Below are 19,947 nucleotides of genomic sequence, written 5' to 3'. Positions count from 1 at the left end.
GAGTTCCAAGTCAACTTTTTGACCTTTACAATTGATTCATGAAGCATGTCATTGTTTATTAACAGTGAAATGACTTCACCAAATCTAATTAACAATGAACTTACTATTTATCAATCACGGTTATTATAAAGTGTCAGTGAGTTCATGTCAGCAACGACGTAGGTTTAATGAGTTTTAATGAGTCAAAATTGGCCATATTTGCTCCTTTTCTTCTTCTTCTTCTTCTGTCGGAATTCGAGTCCAATTCAATCTATTTGCTGTCTCTGATATTATCTCCTCAGCGATTATCGGCCCTGTCAAAATGAACGTTTTTGAGCGTTTCTTTGTTGACAAGAACGTTGCTCAGGAATTTAGCTTTCCTGTCGTGACAGCTTCCAAAAACTGCTCCACCTCAGCTCCACTGATGTAAATACCTTTCATATATATATATATATATATATATATATATATATATATATATATATATATATATATATATATATATCCCTGGAGGTGCCTTATTGTTATTTAAAATACTTTTTTTTTCTTCATTTGATGCTTGTGGATTGAAATAAACCAACATATGTTTGCACAAATGTGATCTATATGATCATCCTCCATGTTTCCCTGCTGCTGCTGCTGGTGGTGCCTCCACTTCTCTCCATGTTTCTCGGTCCCGGTCAGGAAATGCCAGCCCAGTCCTGTTTACACTTTGGGAGATAAAACTCCTCCTGGGTTTTTTGTCTTCCTCTGCCAAATGATACCAGCTGATGCCGCCTCTCTTCTTTTTTAAAGGCGTCTCTGCTTCCCCCCTCCGGGCTGCAGGAGCTAATCCCAAAGCTGCAAACAAACCTGGACTCTATTTATACCTAATAAAAAAGGCTCCAGCGTGCAAAAATTCACACGTTTATCTCCACCGACCTACTTTATTTCTTATTTTTCCTTCCTCACATCCAGCTGAATCAACCCCAACAACCTACATTTCATTCAGACGTATACTAAAGATACGAGGCCCCTGCAGCCAGAGCTCCAATCTAAAGCGTTCCCAACTTTAATTTCCTGACCCACTTCCTTGAAAAACACTGATCACTCAGTCCTGGAACCCCAGGAAGTTTTTCAAGGATTAAAGGCAGATTCCTGGAGTCGCGTTACAAAAGCCGAGGAGGTGACGTCTGTTTGGACTGGCCGGCTGTCGAGAGGCTGCAGGATTGTTTGGTTCAGATGTAGTAGAGGCTAATGAAGTCCAGCTGATGGTAGAAATGAAATGAGTCGGCTGGAACGCTTCTTATTTTCAGACGGTTACACCCCTTTAATTCTTCGCTGTGCGCCCAAAAACAGGTCATGATTTATGGTCGTCCTTAATTATTAGCATCTCTGTCTGTTTTTGCTTGTTAGTGTTGCTATAACCTCCTGAATTATCTGCTCTTTGAAGGATCTAACTGTCTTTGAACCAAGAAGTCTGCAGAGATTTATTGCTGTTTTCACAGGAGAAACATGAAGCTCAAAGGGAAGAAGTTTGCTGATCGAGACCTTTTTTATTTAGTTCACCGTTCTCATAAACGTGTGTTCTAAAGTTCATGCTTTATTTTCTTTTGCTCTCTTTACGCAGACCCTCACTGTTCCTGTAGTCAGTCATACATGGTGTGATACTGCCGTCACCGCTAGATGGAAGCACTGAACCAACTTCTCATGCAAGTCTGAGACTGGAGATAAGAATTTGAGCTGATAGTCAAACTGAAAGAGAAGAAAGGAAAAGAATAAATAAATAATTACATAAATAAGAATAAAGAAAAGATTAGAAAAGAAAAGAATGAAGACAAGATTAGAAAAGAAAAATTACAATAAAATAAAATAAAGAATAAAGAAAGAAAAGAAAGAATAAGAAAAGTCAAGAAAAGAATAAGAAAATAAAGAAAGAAGGGAAAAGAAAAAAGAAAAATAAATAAAAGAAAGAATAAAGAAATAAAAGAAAGAATAAGAAAAGTCAAGAAAAGAATAGGAAAAGAAAAAAGAGAAAAAGAAATAAAAGAAGAATAAAGAAAAGTAAAGAAAAGGAAGAATAAAGAAAAGCAAATAAAAGAAAAGAAAGAAACAAAGAAAGGAAAAGACAAAAGAAAAAATGAAATAAAAGAAAGAATAAAGAAAAGAAAAGAAAGAATAAAGGTAAGTAAATAAAAGAAAGAAACAAAGAAAGGAAAGGAAAAAAAGAAAAAAAGAAATGAAAAAGGAAATAAAAAGAGAAGAAAGAAAAGAGAAAAGAAAATAGAAGAAAAGGAAGGAATAAATAAGATTAAGTTAAGGATTAAGATCCTTAAGTGGACACAGTCCAACAACGAGAGGTGTTTCTATTATTTTGTCCACCTGGTGTTCTGAACTCCAGGATCTGTGAAAGTTCAAACGTTTCCTTTTTTAAATGACACTATTTATCAGTATTTACAGCCACGGTCACATCCTGTAATGATGGTACACAAGAGGTTAACTTAGATACATTTAATATTACATTGATGCGTGTGTCGATTATAATCAATAATCTGAATCTGCAGAGTAACTTGTAACTAAATGTATCTAAATGTAAAGGAGTAAAAAGTACAATATGAAAAATAACAACGTATAAAGTGATTGAATACTCAAGTGTGAGTACAAGTACCTGGAAAATGTGCCTTACAGACTATTTGTATTTAGTTACTTTCAGTAACTGGTTATTGCCAGTGATGGAAAGTAACTAAGTACATTTACTCAAGTAGTGTGCTGAGGCACACTTTTGAGATACTTTACTTGAGTAGTTTTCCATTTTTTGCTGCTTTTCAATTCCACTACACATTAAAGAGGCAAATTTTGTATTTTTTACTCCACTACTTTTCATAATAACTTTAGTTACTAGTTACTTTGCAGATTACACTCTGCACCAGAGCTAAAGCAGCATATTTTTCACAGTGCACACTTGTGTAAAAGTATGCATATTATACTTTTACTTGCACTTTTTGATACTTAAAAATGCAATATTTAAGACTTTTGATTCAAAACATAGGCTACTTCTATGAAATGTAACTATACTTCTATATATAGGCTATATACATACATGATAACACTGATTGTTGCCAAATTAGGTAATTCTTCTGCAAAGTGGAGATTTCACGTACATGTAAATGTCCTAATGGAGTCATAAAATAGTGTAAATTTAATTTTGGCATGCAGAAAATACATAGAACTTGTTTGTAATGTGCTTATTGTATCCTTTTCTGTGTTGTAGTTACCATCACACACCAGCAGAGGGAGGCTTTGTTTAAAACATTACTGACATGTTGCATAAGTTACAGACTACTGGGCGCTGTGACACCCTCATGTGACTCTAGAGCTCATAATGTTACATAATATATTACAATTTGTAACTTTTAATTTTAGATTAAAAGACTTTAACAATGTTTGTAAGTATAAATACAGAATTATATTAAACCTCAGCTGGTAACGACGTCATCATCTTGGAACATGCGTCTGATAATTTGGGTTAAAGTCTTCAAACTTCAAAAGTCAAGTTTTAATAACGAACATTATCTCCAGCTCAGTTTTCATGTCTTTATTTTCTCTTCCAACTCAGCGCCGTAACAAAAATACAAGCATTTTTTTTTTTTATTCAATATGATTTCAGTCATTTACATATTCATATAGATGTACAAGTGAGAGCCGGTGAGCAAAAGTGCTTTTTTTTAATAAAAAAAAAAAATCATCTTTGAATAATATTCATTCAACCAAAGAAAGAAACTGCAACAAAATAAAAGACTTTAATCTAAAAAGTAAATGTGAAGATAAGAGATGAATCAGTGCAGAGTCTGCTTCAGTTCCAGCAGCAGATCTGACAGCAGAGCAGCGGCCGAACAGTTTTCATCAACCTTGTAACAGAGACCTCTAACAGATATATCACCGGCTGTGTCGGAAGGGTTTCACAGGCCACGATGTGTTGGAACATTTTTCACGACCTCGAGGCCCCCGAGGGCAACAAATCACCGCTGCCAGGAGGAAAACTGTGAATCCGCTTCATCCGTTTCAGGCACCATGAAGGAAGAAAAACCCCGAGTGTCAGAAAGAAGAAAGGATTTTGCAAAAACAGGAGCGACTTCCCCAAAACCGTCCTTAAAACAGTGAATTGTGCAGTTTGTAGGTGTTTAAACAAATCTGGGGAGGCCTGTTTTTACTCTTAGTGCTAAGCTAACCTGCTACTTAGCTAATTAACTCTTGACAGCGAGAAAGCGTTTGTGCAGCAGGCAGCTTATTACGTAGACCAACCTCAAACTAATGCAGTCAGAAACGATGTTTCCACCGCAGGAACTTTAGGAGGAACTATTATTTTAACCCCCAGAAAGTCCCTGTACTTTCCAAACATACAGGAAATTTGGGGAAGCTTGCCGCTATTTAAAAAATCCACAGTTTGTTTATTGTCCTTTATGCTTCATCACATCAACGTTAGGTTATAGAAGAAGGAAGAAGACAAACGGGCTGATGTCGTGTAAAAGCAGTCATCAGTTTTCCAAATGTCAGCGGAGAAATTTGCCTAATTTGCACGGTTGGAAACAAAGACAGCTGAAGCAAGACTTCTTATTTCCTGAAAAAATCGTTGTTGGGAGTTGAAGTTCTGGGTACTTTGGATGGAAACATTCACTATAACAGTCCACCCACTTTCAAGAAGGTTTATGAACAGTTTAAGAAGAAACGTATCTCGATGACAGTTGAAAAAATTCGATATTAAAGATGTTTAATTTCCTGTTAAATAAGAGAAATTAAACCAGGAACTTGAAAACAAAACCAATTTATAGATTTTTCGACTTTTTTTGGTACCAACTGAACCTTTCCGGATCATAACTGCATTAGTTTTTGGACGGAGCAGTTGAACAAACTGGAGATGGATGCAGTAAAGGAAGGAAATCATCTGTTTTCAGGTCGGGGAAGATTCGAAGTTTGAGCTAAAAACAATTAAAACAAAAGGTTTGGTCCTTTATGATCCATCACTGAAAAGCCCAATTTCACCTGAACTTTCCATTTTTTTTTAGCCATAATTAAGCGTGATGTTCTCCAAGCAGACTGAAACCAGAATTAGGGGAATATTGTACGTGGATTTGAGTGTTTGTGATTAGAAACCAAATAGCTGTGAGGTGTATTTAAGTTCAAGAGGTTAATCTGTAATATCAGGCGTCGAGGAGAAGAGGAAATGAAAACTCTGGACTGTAGGCGACTTCTCGGGGGAGGAGGTCCCTCTGCTTCACAAAGCAAAAAAATAACATTCAATCAGCTGAGATTAAGGCCGGACCACAAAACATCGCGCACACACACACACAAGAAAGGTCTTTAAAACAATGTCGGGCAGATGGAAACAAACGCGAGGCCGTCTCCCATCTGAAGAATGTTATTTTGACCCACTTTGAGGCGAGACGGAGGAAGAGAAGAATCCGAGTGTCTGTCTGTCGGATTTGGGGAGCCATGAGAAGCATCTTTATTTCTTTCTGTGTGTCGGTAAACTGGTTGTTTCGAATTATCCAACAAATCCTTCCTGAAGAAGGGAATTCTATCAAATTAGTCCTTCAACTGGATTTCATTAATCGCAGCTTCTCACGTTTCATTGAAGAAAGAAAAAAGGAAATTGTTGCTCGTTGACTGTAACGGATACGCTAATGAACATCGAAATCTGGTTTTGGGATGACGCGCGCGCGTGTGTGTGTAAGCTGACTCGTCGATATCCTCATAAATTAACGAGGATTTTCAGACTCTCACACACACAAACAACCCCGATTGCCCTGCGAAGTGTGTGTGCGACTGAACAAGTGCCTGTTTCATGGCTGCGACTCCCGTTTCCCTGCTGTAACACCATCCCCGCGCTCCTGTGTGCGCCTTTGTGCGCCCTGCACGTAGTTTGGTTTCATTGTGTGTGTGTGTGTGTGTCTGAAAGCACATACAGGTGAGTTTCCGCAGGTATATATAGGCCTTACAGGTGTGTTGTTTCTACTGTGTGGTCCAGGAGGAGACCCACAATGGCCAGATGACAGACACACCGGGTTGAAGTGAAAGGCCTTTGTTCGAGCTCCTCCATCTTGTCTTACCACAACAGATATAGTTCACCGCCCTCATGCTACCTGCATCCATCAGGTACAGCTCCTATAGGTGGGTGTCAGCTTAAACCCCCAGAAAGCCAAAAACAAACCTTGGTAGTTGGAGAGTTAACTCTGCAAACTATAAATGTTCATTTTTCCCGAGCTCAATCACAGAGAGAGTGAGATCACTTGGGAGCCAAAATCTTCGCCAACAGCATCTGGCAGCATCACCAAGGTCCACTAGAGGATATGCAAATAAGGCAGATAACTGTGCTGCAACAGCCAGATGATAAAAATATTATTGTAATTGTGTTGTGTGTTTTGGTCCACAATGAGGATGGAGATGGTTCAGTTTTTACCCAACCCAGAATAAATGTTGGCAACGTACAAAGAGTTTCCGCAAAACCACTAATGTGTCGGAACTTTATGTTTTTCCTTTCGGACCAGTTTTCAGTTTTATATTGTAACAACATAGTGCTTTAGTAGGTCTAGGCACAAAAACCACTTGGTTACGGTTAGGAAAATACCTGTTTTTTGGTCTCAACAAACACAGCTGGAGGTCTTGTTAAATACGGCCATAGTTGTCACCACAAACACGACTGGAAATTTTCCCAACATCTCGATAAAAACACCCAGTTTTGTCACCAGAAACATGCCAGGACATGTCCCAAATTCTAGAGGTCTTTTTCTTTAGTCTGTGGCCAAATTAGGCGTTATTTAATTAGCCAACATTGGTTAAAGTGTTGTTTAAATTAAATCGATGACTACACTTGTATTGCATGTAAGCTACACAAGACACATGGGGTTTCTATCTGGACGTTATTGTAAACAAACATTGTGGTTGGTTCAAGCTAATGCTAATGTCTGAGTAGCCAAATTAAAATGTGTCGCAGATGTGGATTGTTAGCAAAACAAGAATGTATTTCGAAGCTAAATAACTGAAGACCTTCAAAATGGCTGATGGAGAGCGCTCTGCTAGCTTGTTTTAAGATCTTCTCCCTGTGTTCCCTGTCTTCAAGAGACACTTCAGCAGTAAGAATGAACAGAATCTTGTAGTTAATGATGCTAATGTGTTTGCTGAAAGCAGCAGTAGCAGTTGAAGTCTGATGCTCTGATGAAAACGGTCCTAAAGTCTGCGCTGATCAACCGAACAAGATTGTGTGTTTAGCTCAAACGCTGCCCCGCAAGGTGTTCAAACTGTAGCTTCAAACAGACAACAACAGACAATGCGTCCTTATCAGAAAAGAGAAGTTTCTGTTAGGACTTAACAAACTGTTTTTACATAAACACCGAAGTGGTAAAACAGGAAAAACAAGCGCAAATTTATCTGCTCTTGACATTCGGGTTGTGTCCTCAACAATGTTGACGGGACCTTGTATCCTCAGTGTTGGGAGGGACGTGCTCTCCAGGATCATTGACACGCAGGCCAGTAAAAACAAAACATGTACATGTAGCGGCGCCTCACATGACCAGAAAGGCCTCGACCGCTTTAATGAGGCTGTGGCTCCGGATCGAGAAAACAATTTACTCCATTCAGGTCCCATGCTCCGAAAGACTCCTCGTCCTTTGATCTAATTCAATATGTTCGGAGAAGTGGAACCGATTATTGACGCGCTACAGAAGAAGTCCTTGTCCCGAAGTCCCGATGGGTATCAGCCACTGTCTTAAATAACATGTTGTATGAATACGACTGGTTGAACTTAATTCAAACACAAAAAAAAAGAAAGAGAGGAAGGAAAAGAAGTACATTGAGATAACCAGTTCTCACAATCAAGTTCTTTGTGAAGCCCAGAGACAGAAGCCTCTTTCCCGTGAGACCAGAGTCTAATATTGTCCATTAGGAAAACAGGAAACGTAGTGTTTGTCATCCTCCACGAATCTCCCATAAAGTCATGTTTCCCATTTCCATCTTCCTTAAGCGCTGATCGAAAGTCCAACGGGTGTGTTATCTTTGCTGTTTTGTTCCAACGAAGCTTGAAACTTCTCCGACCCATCCTGTGTTAATCACCGACAGAATCGCTATGACTCCTCGTTTCTGTTCTGCTCATGCTCGTCTTGAAAGGAAACATAAAAAGTCAAGAAGGAAAACAAAAGATCTCTTATTCCCATCGGGTCGGTTTCAGCCAGCGCGGGCAGAAATAACGAACTGATTGAGCGGAACAAAAAAACAGTTTGCTGTCGTTCTGCGAGAGCGCAGCTCCGTTAAAAAACAAAAGCAAGCTGTCTTTTTCTCGTTATCCGTCTGTTTGGTCGTGGAGAGAATGAAATCAAAACAAAAACAGGATCTCTTTCTCTTTACCACTCAGTGTCTCTTCTGTTTCCTCGAACAAGAGAGCAACGAGAGGAAAGAGAGAAACTCCGTCGATCGATTCTGCTGCATCTCAAAAGTTCGTCTTTTCGTGTATCAGCATCCGGCCGGCACGTCTGCCATGAAGTCGAACTCGTTCTGACCCAGCCAGAGCTCGGGCAGCTCGTTAGCTCGGTCCAAACCCAACTCCACCACCAGCGACATGAGAACCTCCTCGTCCACGGGGTCAAAGTCGATAATCCCGCCTGTGCCGGAGCTTTGGTTCCCCATGCTGATGCCGACACCCATCCCACCTGTGCTGAGGCCTCCAGATGGCCCCAGAAGCTGGTTCCCAGTTCCCAGAGGCGAGGTGCCGAAGCCCCTTTGAGCACCGCCGGGCGCCGGGTGTCCAGCAGAAGCGCCGGCGAGGTTCTGGTAGTGCGAGTTGAGCTTCTGCAGCTGCATGCTGGCGATGAGGTGAGGCCCCGTCTGGAGGCAGAAGGGCTGAGGTTTGGAGAGAGGAGCCGCCGTCAGAGGTGACCCGGGGGAGGAGGCGGCACCGGCGGACGGGGAGAACGGCACGACGGAGGTTTTGGAGGACGGGTAGTGGAGCAGGGAGCTGAGAGGAGAGGAGGAGGAGGAGAGGTCCTTCATCGCAGCGTGGGCGTTGCCAGGGAACAGCAGTGAGGTCATCACCAGGAAAACCCTGAAGGAAGAGAAAGGAGGTGTTATGTAATGTCATGAAACCAGGACATGAGATAAGCTTGTTAGCTCAGCGGAGGCCCAATCTGATGGCTGGTGACATCATGCCGGGTAGATGTCATTACAGACGAGATAAAGAATCTCAGATGGTTCACTGTGAACCAGACGTGCAGAGAGACTTCAGACAACAGGAAATAAAAATGTTTTTGGTGAGCAAAACATTATCATACACCATTAGGGGATCGTTCTCTCTCTGTAAAGTGTACAAACCTCTGAATATCTCCTATGTGCATGAAGTTATTAGCATCTCCGTGTGACATTTCAAAGTGGAGCGAGTGTCAGTTTTAAGTGCTGCCAGTTTTGAGAGCAGCTCCAGATGGAAACATCACGCACAGGTGTGAATCAATTCATTTGGTTTGTTTGCACCTGTGTTCACACGTGGATGTCTCTGCTCTGAGTAGATGTTACATAAAGGCAATCTGTCTGTCTGTCCAGAGTCACTGGAGTGTAATATCTGCTTAATGTTCCTTGTTGTTTGGTTACTTGGTTACATGAATTTGTCCAGACTCGATCAAAGTCTTCAACAAGCAATCAACAGAAGAGAATAATACAAAGCTACTTGTCAGCTGAAGGAAAATAACCACATTTGGATTTAGCCCACAGCTCTCAGCTAATGCTAACTTAACTTCTTTGACTGAAACAATATTCAATTTGATGAGCTAACGCTAGCTGTTTGTCTTTATGCTAGGCTACGCTAATCACCTCTTGCACATGAAGTTAGTATCTGTTTCTGCTTCTAACTCTCTGCAAATACGCACATCTTTGTCTGTGTCTTTAACTTTCAGCTCTACCGTTTTGAGATGAAAAACAAAGCTAGGCTACCGCTAATGATAAACTTTGCTAGCTTAGCTGTTGGGTGAATGTTTTACGTGGCACATTTCAAGGTTCATAGAACACTGTCCAGACAGAAAAACAGGTTGGAAGCAGCCCGTGAAAACACACACACACAACAACAGTGGCGCTGTTGACTTGACAGCAGCTTTACTCCAGTTCTTGTGATCCGGTAAATCAGTGAAGTCGGGTCTGTCTGGGAAACACAGCGAGCCGATGTGCCTGGTGCCTGGACGGCCGCATGACTCGGTGTGTTTTAGACTGTGTTTTTTGCTTGATGTCTGCTTTTCCTCCTGACCTATTGAGCAGCAAATTAACCATGAAAAGCCTGCAGGAGGGTGGAGGGGAAGGCCTGTGGGCACCGCCGGGGTTAGTGAGTGTTTATAGGTCTGCGTGTGTGAATGGAGTTCACAACACAACAGAGCCTTTGAGGATCTTAAAGAGTGATCGGGTCACATGGCGGGATAAATACATATGGGCCCTGAGAACAGAGCATATGTCTGAGTGTGTGTGTGTGTGTGTGTGTGTGTGAAGCGTGACACACTGGGAAAAGATGTGTGTGGAGGTAAAAAGGGCGAGTGTGTGTGTGTGTGTGTGTGTGTGACTCCTATAGAGGCTCATGTTAAAGTCCCTGAGCTGGTTTATATTACACACAGTTCAAACAGCATGTGCGCCTGAAAACATACACACACACACACATCATGCGGCCATCCTTTGAGTAAGCTAATCGCTTAATAATATGTGCCGATACTCTCAACACACACACACACACACACACACACACTCCCCCTCCTCCTCTCAGTGCTGGCTCTTATTTAGCGAGGACATAATTGCTACAGGCAGGCATGCAGCTGCACTCGACTGATAGAGTTAACACAGACACAAAGATACCAAACAGCTGTCAGTGGCAGGTCCGTGTGTGTGTGTGTGTGTGTGTGTGTGTGTGTGTGTGTGTGTGTTCATTATTCATTGACTGATTACTGTCAGGGCCAGGCTGCACATGGTGTCTCTGCACAACAGCTTTCCAGCACATTGAGTCCAGGAGGCACAGACAAATGCCCCCCAAAAAACTGCACACAGCCTTTTTAAAAATCTGCTAAAAAAGAAACGTAAACATATATTTTACAATTTTGCATTTTGAAAGGTGCATTAAGTGACAGTTTGGGTTGAAAATGAGCCAGAAACTACACAAAATGCACCTTTAATGATATATTATGTAACAATTCTGCCTTAAAATGCCTCAAAAATGTCCGTCGTCATATATTTTCTTGAGTTTTTTGTTTTGGAAGTCGGTCGTTAGTTTCCGTTAGCAAATTCCGCTAGCTACTGTTGCTCACACTTGAGAATGTGCATGTCCACCGTCCGGCAGCGCTAATCAACTTAAACAAATCCTCCACAGGCAATTCAATCATATAATACCATTAAAGTTGTGTCATGTTCAAATTCCTCAAAGGATCTTTTTCTAAAGTCTGCAACACGGTCAACACCGAGTACGTCTTTCAGCTTTTTTTGACGAGAATCCTCAAAAGACAGAACTTCAGCTGAGCGTTCCTTTATAAACGAAATCCGAACTGTCTGTTTGGTTTCATGTGGTTTGAATCACGGCAGACCTCAGGGTTTACTGATGTCACACGTCAGGAATTATGGGTATCGCTGTTTCATTTTTGTGGTGGGAGCGATTTTAAAGAGCAAAGGATGACAAAACCACAGCCCTCACTTCGCTTCAGGGCGTCTAAATGTTTACACTGGCTATTCCCTCACCAACAGAAATTAAATGTTCCACTTGTTAATTCCAGTGTTTTAATTGATTAAATTTGACATGTTAAAGCACCCAGGAGACGTTTAAAACGCCAGGAGGAAGTGAAAAAGTGTCATTATTTCTTTTTTTTTTTTTTTTTGGGCTCCAGACTTGCTCATAACAACACAAACCCAAAACCTCCCGCTCGCGTCTGAAACGAGGACGGACTCGAGTCAGAAAAACATCCAAAGCGTCCGCAGCCAAGCGGCGTGACGGCTCAGCGGAGTGAGGAAGGATGCTGTGAGAGAACTGGAGGAGCGCCAATGTTTTTTCCTGTTCACAGCTGACCTGACTCATTGTGTTCTTCCAACACTTTTTTTTTTTTTTTTTTATGAGATTGTGAAATCGGCCTCGGCTCAGTTTCCCTGTAAACGATTTCATTAGCAGTCTCGACTGCTGTCTTGGCTGCGGACTGGTCTGCATTTATTTTAATTATGAGCAATGAAAGTCTGCTCTCGCTGCCAGATTAGTAGCTCCAACAGGGACAAAACTGTTTCTTTTGCGAAGGGAAACATAACTGGTCTCTGTGTGGATGTCTTGGAAATATTAAAGCAACAACCCACATTGAGAAGAGGCTGGAGTGGCAGTTTTATGGCCCTATTTGTTTGAAAAATGGCTTCAGTGATTGATTATCCCCAGAATCTGTCTGTGCCTTTTGAGAAATCAGTGGTTTTGGAACAGAACAGTGAAAAAAAGAACAATAACATCCCTTCAAACTCTTGTATTTTGACTACAAATACATGTATTAATCGTTTTAAGATAAATCTCTGGTTCCAGCTTCTTAAATATGAGGATTCGCCGCTATTTCCACTTTTATAAGGTTGTAAAAGTGAATTCTTGGGGGTTTTAAACTGTTGGTCGGACACAAAACAAGCAGTATGTAGACGTTAGTTCTGCTTTTTGTCGGTTTCTTCTGACATTTATTAGAAAAAACAAGAATTAAAGCGATTTAGGAGAAAAGACAGTCGATTGTTGAGTCTCAGGTGGTCAAACGCTGATGCTGTGGGTTCGGCGCCGAACCCACAGCATCAGCGTTTGACCACCTGAGACTCAACAATCGACTGTCTTTATCCAGAAAGTTACATAACACTGTGGAAACACGATGAAAGCGACCCAATCGCCAGAATAAACGTTTGCATTGTTCGTTTCTGCAAACCACAGATGGATTAAATCTGTACGTGGAGTGAGTATGCTCTTAAATTTCACGTTTCAATGAATCATTTCCTGTTGTTACATCGCTGTGATTAAGATCTGGTTAGGTTCAGCCACAAAAACCACTGAGTGAGTGTCGGGAAAACATCATGTGCTGCCTTAAAATACCTGTTTTTGGTGCCCCAAACATAAAAAATGTCAATAATTTAATGTTTTGGTGATAAATATCCAGTTTGGCAGCTGTCACGTCGCCCCTTCCTCTTCCTGCGTTAGAAACTAAGCTCAGACATCACATCACCTCCGAAATTTGAATATAATTTGTATGAAATGTACAAATGTAACGTGCAAGGCCATGATTTTATTGTGCTATTGATTCTGGGAACAGCAGCTGACAAAACAATGGACAAGTAGCCTCTTTAAAGGAACAGTTCACCCAAAAAGATGAAAGTTCAGTTATCAGGTGGCAATTTAGGATCTCGGGTGTTCTGGAGAATTACGTTTCAAAACAAGTTTCCGTCTACTTCGGCTGCTCAGGGGAACGTTTCAACGCTGGAAACTTCACCTGACTTTCCATCAGCAGGAGGGCGAGGAGATAACGACTCACGTTTCATCTCTAGGATAACACTTTTCCTTCAAAGTGGTAAAATCTCCGCCAAATACGACTGAATATATGAAGAGCAGCTCTTAAAATGTGAAATAATATCAGAAAAAAACACACTAAATTCACCTAAATTGATAATAAGCCACTTCAAACACACCACATTGTAACAATGTCGAGAGAACACACTAACAACATATTAAAGATGAATATCATACACAGCACACACACACACACACACCGACAAGAGGTTTCAATTACACAATTAAAGCGTGACGAGCAAATTGAAATGTCAGTCAGTCTGTGTCGCTTTCACACACACACACACACACACACAGAACATATGCCGTCCCAGTGTGACGCACACACCACTTGTTTTAATTGCCTCCAACTCCATATTGACGGCCGCTAATGAGAAGCCAATTTAAAAGGAGAGCGACTGACAGGTTTGACTTCTGCTCGCCAACGTTTTGGGTAAAATTTAGCTGAAAAAAACACATGAAAAAAAGGAAAATTACAGTCTTGTTTCACGTTTTTTGATTTAAGGGGTGAAAAGAAGTAAGAATCGACTAAAAAAACTAAAGAAAAAAAATAACCAAATCATTTTTTCTCAATTAAACACTAAATTAAATCAGTTGTGATGATGTCAGTCCTTCCTGCTGTGAAGACAACATCAGGTGTGAAACCTCAGAGAGAGAATCCTTCATCTCACACAAGCTTCAGCAGTCAGAAACCTCCTCCAGCTCCGGGCAGAGAAGCTTGACCTCATTCCACATGTTATATAAACAGAGAAACTTTTCACCGGCGCACATCAAACACACTGACAACAAGTCCTGTCAGAGCACAACACCAGAAACACAACCAACCTGTGAGAGAAGCACTGTGCTGCAGCAGGAAAACAAAAATGAAGAAAAAGTAGAATGAAAGTAGATTTTAAAAATGAAGTCCGTGGGGAGGTTTGTTGTTGTTGTGGTGTTACAGCCGCTGCAGAGAGGCTGAAGTCCGCTGAGATGAAGTGTGTCGAGACTCTGGAGGGTCTGTCAGCTCCTCAATGAGCTCCTGACTGAAGGAACAGCATTTTGTTCCTCGCTCGCTCTCTCTCTCTCTCTCTCTCTCTCTCTGTGTGTGTCTGTGTGTGTGTGTGTGTGTGTGTCTGTGTGTGTGTGTGCGTAAAGGCAGGCTGCCATCCAAAAACCAGGAGCTGGACTTTTTTCAAAGGATCTGGATCTGGGTGGAATGGATCGATCTTACTGGTTGATGTGAACACATGTGGGCGGAGACGACTAGATGAAGGCAAACTTGGATGGATGTAGAACAAATTATTAATAAAGTAGCATTTTAAATATCTAACCACTGATGATGATAAAGTGTTTTGCTAAATTTTTTTTTTTTTAATATAATATATTTGACAAAATTCAAAAATACATGACTTTTTATACGATATATTAAAAGATTATATATATTTATGTAATATATATGTAAAAAATAATCAAAAATACATTATTTCTATATAATATATTAAAAAATAATGTATATTTTTGTAATTTATATTCAAAAAATCAAAAATACATTATTTTTTGATGCAATATATTTAAGAAATATGTATATTCATGTTATATAAATAAAAATAAATCACTTTTTATACAATATATTAATATGATTTTATATATCTATGCAATATATACATAAAAAATCTAAAATAAATTACTTTTTATGAATAATTTAGCAAAAATCTATCATCATCATCAGTGGTTAGATATTCAAAATGCTACTACATTGATAATATGTATGTATTGTGTTGCAAAGATATCTACTGAAGTTAGCATGCTAACCAGCTAGCAAAATAAAATATTATTTTACTTTTATTCATAACATTATACCAGACACATTGCCAATAGAAAAAAAGCTAGAAAGTATTATAAAACAACACAATTAATTAGCACGACTATTAAAATGAAAATGTAAACAATTTCAAGTTAAAGGAGGTAAAAACAAAAAAGGTGTTATGTATCCTAAGAACGGGGAGACTGGGGATGGTTGGACCACTAGCTGCATGGCTAACTGAGCTAATAAGCGAACGGCAGCTATGGTTAACTGCAGTTAGCGGTTCCACCAACAACGTTACATCAGCACCTGGATATAACTTTAGAGGGCGAGCCTCGTTCATTCCTATTAAAGACGCTTAAAGGGGCATGAAGCGAAAAAACCCAGATATAGAATTAATCCAGATCTTGCACACTGACGACTTCTGGTGACCAAGCTGGCTAACTTCTAGTTTAGCTGACTGAAATAGAGCTAAAATGATTTGACCGAATGGCTCAAATTATGATAATCAAACGTCATTTCGCAGTGCATCACCTGACGATGTAGTTAAACGATTTGGCAACTATGAAAACTGGCTTCAAGGCCTGGAGATCCTCCTGGAGGCTCGGGTTAGTTCAGCGATAAGCTGCCCCCTAGTTGTGTTTAGTATAAATTCAACAGGTGGTTGACTGCACCTTTAAACAGCAAAGGGCACATGTGAGTATGGTTGGGTTTAAACCAAATTAAATGACAAGTCAGACTTTATGGGTTGCCTGACATAACTTGGATCTCGCCTTAAATACTGAGGGAATAAATTACTTTTAAAAATGACACAAGCATTTCATAAATGCCTGAAGATAATCAAGGCTTTTGCAGCATCGTCCAGGATCAACATTCTGTCCGGTCAGTGGGCTGCAGCATCAACAACACTTCACTCCGATGATGAATTCATGTTGGAAAAAAAAAAAACGCCTCCAGAAGATCTTTTACATAACCTCGTCGTATCTGGAAAAGAACAGCTTTGACTTGTAACACTAACAATGGCTTCCTTCTCTTCAAGCGTCCCTGTAAGTCACGACTTGCACAACACCGGGACCCTGAAACCGAAGCCGCTAATAAAATTCAGCCGTCGTGTGTTTTATCAGTCGCACCTGTGATTCTCCTCACAGACCGATCTTTCCAGCTCCGGATCTGGAGGGGATATGAATCCAGCCTCCGGGGTTTAGCGACTGCCGTTCTGCCGGGCAGATGTTGCTCAAACACCATCAGGAATCAAATGGACCATTTCAGACCACTTTGTCTTTGTCTGTGTCACTCACCCAGAGAGAGAGAGAGAGAGAGAGAGGTGGTCTGTGAATGGTTTGCATAACTACATGTTCTCGTTTTGTTCTGCTAGTGATTAGACACTGATGAATATGTGCCGAGGGATTCATGATGTCAGGTTTCGGCCGGCAGTTGGAAACGTCAGAAAATAATGTTTGATAGCAAACTGCGGGTGACCTTTATCTCATAAACATTTAACGTATTGTCTTTGAAATGCAAAACTGACTTCTGAGTAAAAGCTGATTGGTAAAACAGAAAACCTTGATCGTTGGCATCACTGACTTTTGCTTCGATTACAGTTCAGTCTCTTCAACCATCGCTTCAAACACTGAAAGCAAGATTAATGTTCCCGTCTTGTCGCACAAGAATGAGATGTCACTTCGGGTTAGCCAACTAGCGAGCTAGGTGGTGAGCTAATGTTAGCAGCAATGTTAACATTTGCTTCCTGCTTATTCATATGTGAAGACAAATTTAAGAGACAAAACAATGAAAAAAACACAATAGATAAACACAAATTTAAACTTTTCCACTCGTATGCTTTCTGTTATCAATCCTACATTATTCGTCTTTGACACCAGACCAACCTGCTCCAGTGTTAATAGAGGAAAAGGGGATGTTTAAAGCTCCTTTCTGCTGGATATCAGGTATCAGAGGTGATCACTGACTGGCTGTGGTCACTGGAGAGGTCTGCTGGACTGTTTAAATGTTTAAAAACTTTGTCAAACTGAGAACCACGCTCTCTTCTCCTCTGGCTTCGACTGAGCCTACTTTATTCATAAGGGACCAACAAAGGCTGTTTGGGGAGATTTTGCGTCGTTGGGGGAACCTCCACCAATTCATCCTTAAAAAAAAAGGACTCCTCCGTCCCTCCCCCCCAACGTCCCGCTCAAAAAAGAACAAGTCCATTCACGGCTCGTCGCCATTCATCTCAATAGTCTATGGAACGAGGACGTCATTACCCGCCAACAGCATGCGTCGGCGGTGGTCAAGTGCCACGCGCTCGGCCCCTCTTCCGTTAAGCAGATAAAAGGTGGCATCTGTCTTTATTGTGAGAGTAAATCCCCTCCGCCATTGACCGCGGACACTTCACATGTTGATGAGGAGGAGGACGTATAGACGGAGGGCCTCCCGCCGCTTTGTTCCCCTGGGTGGGGGTGGCGGCGGGGGGACGTTATGCAAATCAAACAAACCGTCTGTGATTTCCATCTTAGCTGACAAATAATTATAGCATGTTGGTCAAACTGGCCGCAAAGGGAAACTGGGACTTTTGTTCCATGGTTGGTGGATTTAGATGAATACGTGATGAAAACTTTACAACTTTTCTATATTTTTGCAGAGGCCAAAACTCTGGAACGACGACAATTGTTTTAAGTGCTTTGGAAAGTTTCCCAAATTTAAACAGGCTTTACAAAACTTATGCAAATTCTCGGTACAACTGGCAAACGCTTTACCCAACAGGAACAGGGGGAAGAGGAAGAACGAGCCCTGGGTTTATCTAAACTAATCAACAGCGAGGGTCAGATGATACTCTATTCAAAGCGCTGGCTGAGTGGTGAAGGGGCCCCGGCGCTGATTTGCATAAAAGTCGTTGGAAAAGTTTTTGTCATGAGAGAGTAAAGGTGTGTTCAATACAAACCACAACCTTTGGATCACAATGAACCGAGGCTGCAGCTCTGACCTGGAAAAGCATAAAGAACTTTTTATTCTAAAGAGGAGGCTGAAGTCACCGGAGCTGCATAAGACTTAACAACTCATCACCTCCTGATTGAGCCAAACCTCCTCTCCATAGATTCCAGCACTGCCTCCCATTTTTTCATATCGGAAAAAATAAATATGCATCCGTCTAGAGGAAGACAAACTCTTGAGCCAGAAACAAATTACAGCTCAGTCCTGGCAAGATCGTTTTTCCTTTACAGGATACGTTGCATCACTCGGCTGGTTTATGTGGGATTTTAAAGTGAGAGAAAATCTCCATAATCTCGTCCCTATGTGATTAAAATTCCAGGCAGAGAGGGCTGCAAGTGGACAAACGTTATGTAAGACATACCGCGTCCTGACTGGGATCAGTTGTTCATCCCAAATAAAGTTGTTTTTGCTGCGCCAACATTTGTCTTCTGTCATTTCTGACCAATAAGATGGGACGGGAACAAATAACAAGAGCCAAGTACTGAAGACATTACAAGACTGTTAAACAAGCAGTAAATGTCAGAGTCTTGTTTTGTATGTCTTTAGTTTTTACCCTGAATACTTGCTGCAAAGTCATGAAAAGTGGTGAGTTGGTGATTTTTCTTGTGACAGTAAACGTTACGTAACACATGCTGTGTCCTGACCGAGACCAGGTGTTCATATGACAATAATAAACATGTCCTTGAAACAAACATTTCTCACCAAAAAGCTGGGACGAGAGCAAATAACTAAAGACACAAGTTGTTTTTAATGGCATTGCATTTCTCTGTGTTGTTTTATTTATCATAAGCTGTTTTCCTCCAATTGCTTTGCTGTAAATTCCTAGGAAGTGTTAAGTGTTGATCCTTATACCTAAACGACTGAAAAGTGTCCTGGACTTTCATTGTACGCTTGCATTTCAGATAGGTCTAGACACTAGGTGAGAAAACTGCAAGGTGAGGTTTAGGCAAGAAAACTACTTAGTGAGGTTAAGGCGAGAAAACTACTGACAAAAAAACTACTTGGTGAGGTTTAGGCAAGAAACTACTAGGTGAGGTTTAGAGGAGAAAACTGCTAGGTGAAGTTTAGGTAAGAAAACTACTTGGTGAAGTTTAGGCGAGAAACTACTAGGCAAGAAAACTACTTGGTGAAGTTTAGGCGAGAAACTACTAGGCAAGAAAACTACTTGGTTGGGTTAGGCGAGAAAACTAGTGGGCGAGAAAACTGCTAGGTGAGGTTTAGGTAACAAAACTACTTGGTTAAGTTTAGGCGAGAAAACTTGTTTGGGTTAAAATCACTACGCTTCTTCTGTAAGAAGACTTATTTTAACATCACGTAACTTTACAATGATAGTAGGCTAAAGGAACTTACCGTTAACTTCTGGTTCGATGCTGGACACGAATAGCGTTCTTCTGAAAGAAAGTCCTGCGCTTATTTGATGCAACTGTCCATCCTCAGCTTCTCACTCTTTATGCTACCTCTCCTGACTTCCTTCTTTGCCGCCGTAATAATAACTACAGCCACTAGAGGTCGCTGCCTCACAACAAACCTAATATGGGTCAAAACAAACTCCTTTAATTTTGGATCTGTATGGTCGTTTTTCTGACGAGATGTTAAAAACTTGCAAAAGCTGTCAGTATGCTTCAATTGAAGTGCTTCTCAAATTGTGTTG

At 40.8% G+C, this 19,947-nt stretch overlaps 1 protein-coding gene across 1 annotated transcript; it reads right to left on the bottom strand.

The window, feature by feature from the left end:
• Positions 1-3,538: 3,538 nt before the first annotated feature.
• cited1 (Cbp/p300-interacting transactivator, with Glu/Asp-rich carboxy-terminal domain, 1) lies at positions 3,539-14,611 on the bottom strand. Its single transcript, XM_030431775.1, has 2 exons — positions 14,351-14,611; positions 3,539-9,049 (listed from the first exon to the last, which is right to left on the bottom strand). Exon 2 carries the CDS (start codon positions 9,034-9,036, stop codon positions 8,461-8,463), a length of 576 nt encoding a protein of 191 aa, XP_030287635.1. The 5' UTR covers positions 9,037-9,049; positions 14,351-14,611; the 3' UTR covers positions 3,539-8,460.
• Between the last annotated feature and the right edge of the window lie 5,336 nt (positions 14,612-19,947).

The sequence above is a fragment of the Sparus aurata genome, chromosome 10 (genome assembly GCF_900880675.1).
Source record: "Sparus aurata chromosome 10, fSpaAur1.1, whole genome shotgun sequence".
NCBI lineage: Eukaryota > Metazoa > Chordata > Actinopteri > Spariformes > Sparidae > Sparus > Sparus aurata.
This window is presented reverse-complemented; position numbering and strand designations above follow the sequence as displayed.

Excerpts from the sequence above, each read along its gene's own strand:
- cited1 (XM_030431775.1), bottom strand. The coding sequence starts at position 9,036 with ATGACCTCACTGCTGTTCCCTGGCAACGCCCACGCTGCGATGAAGGAC.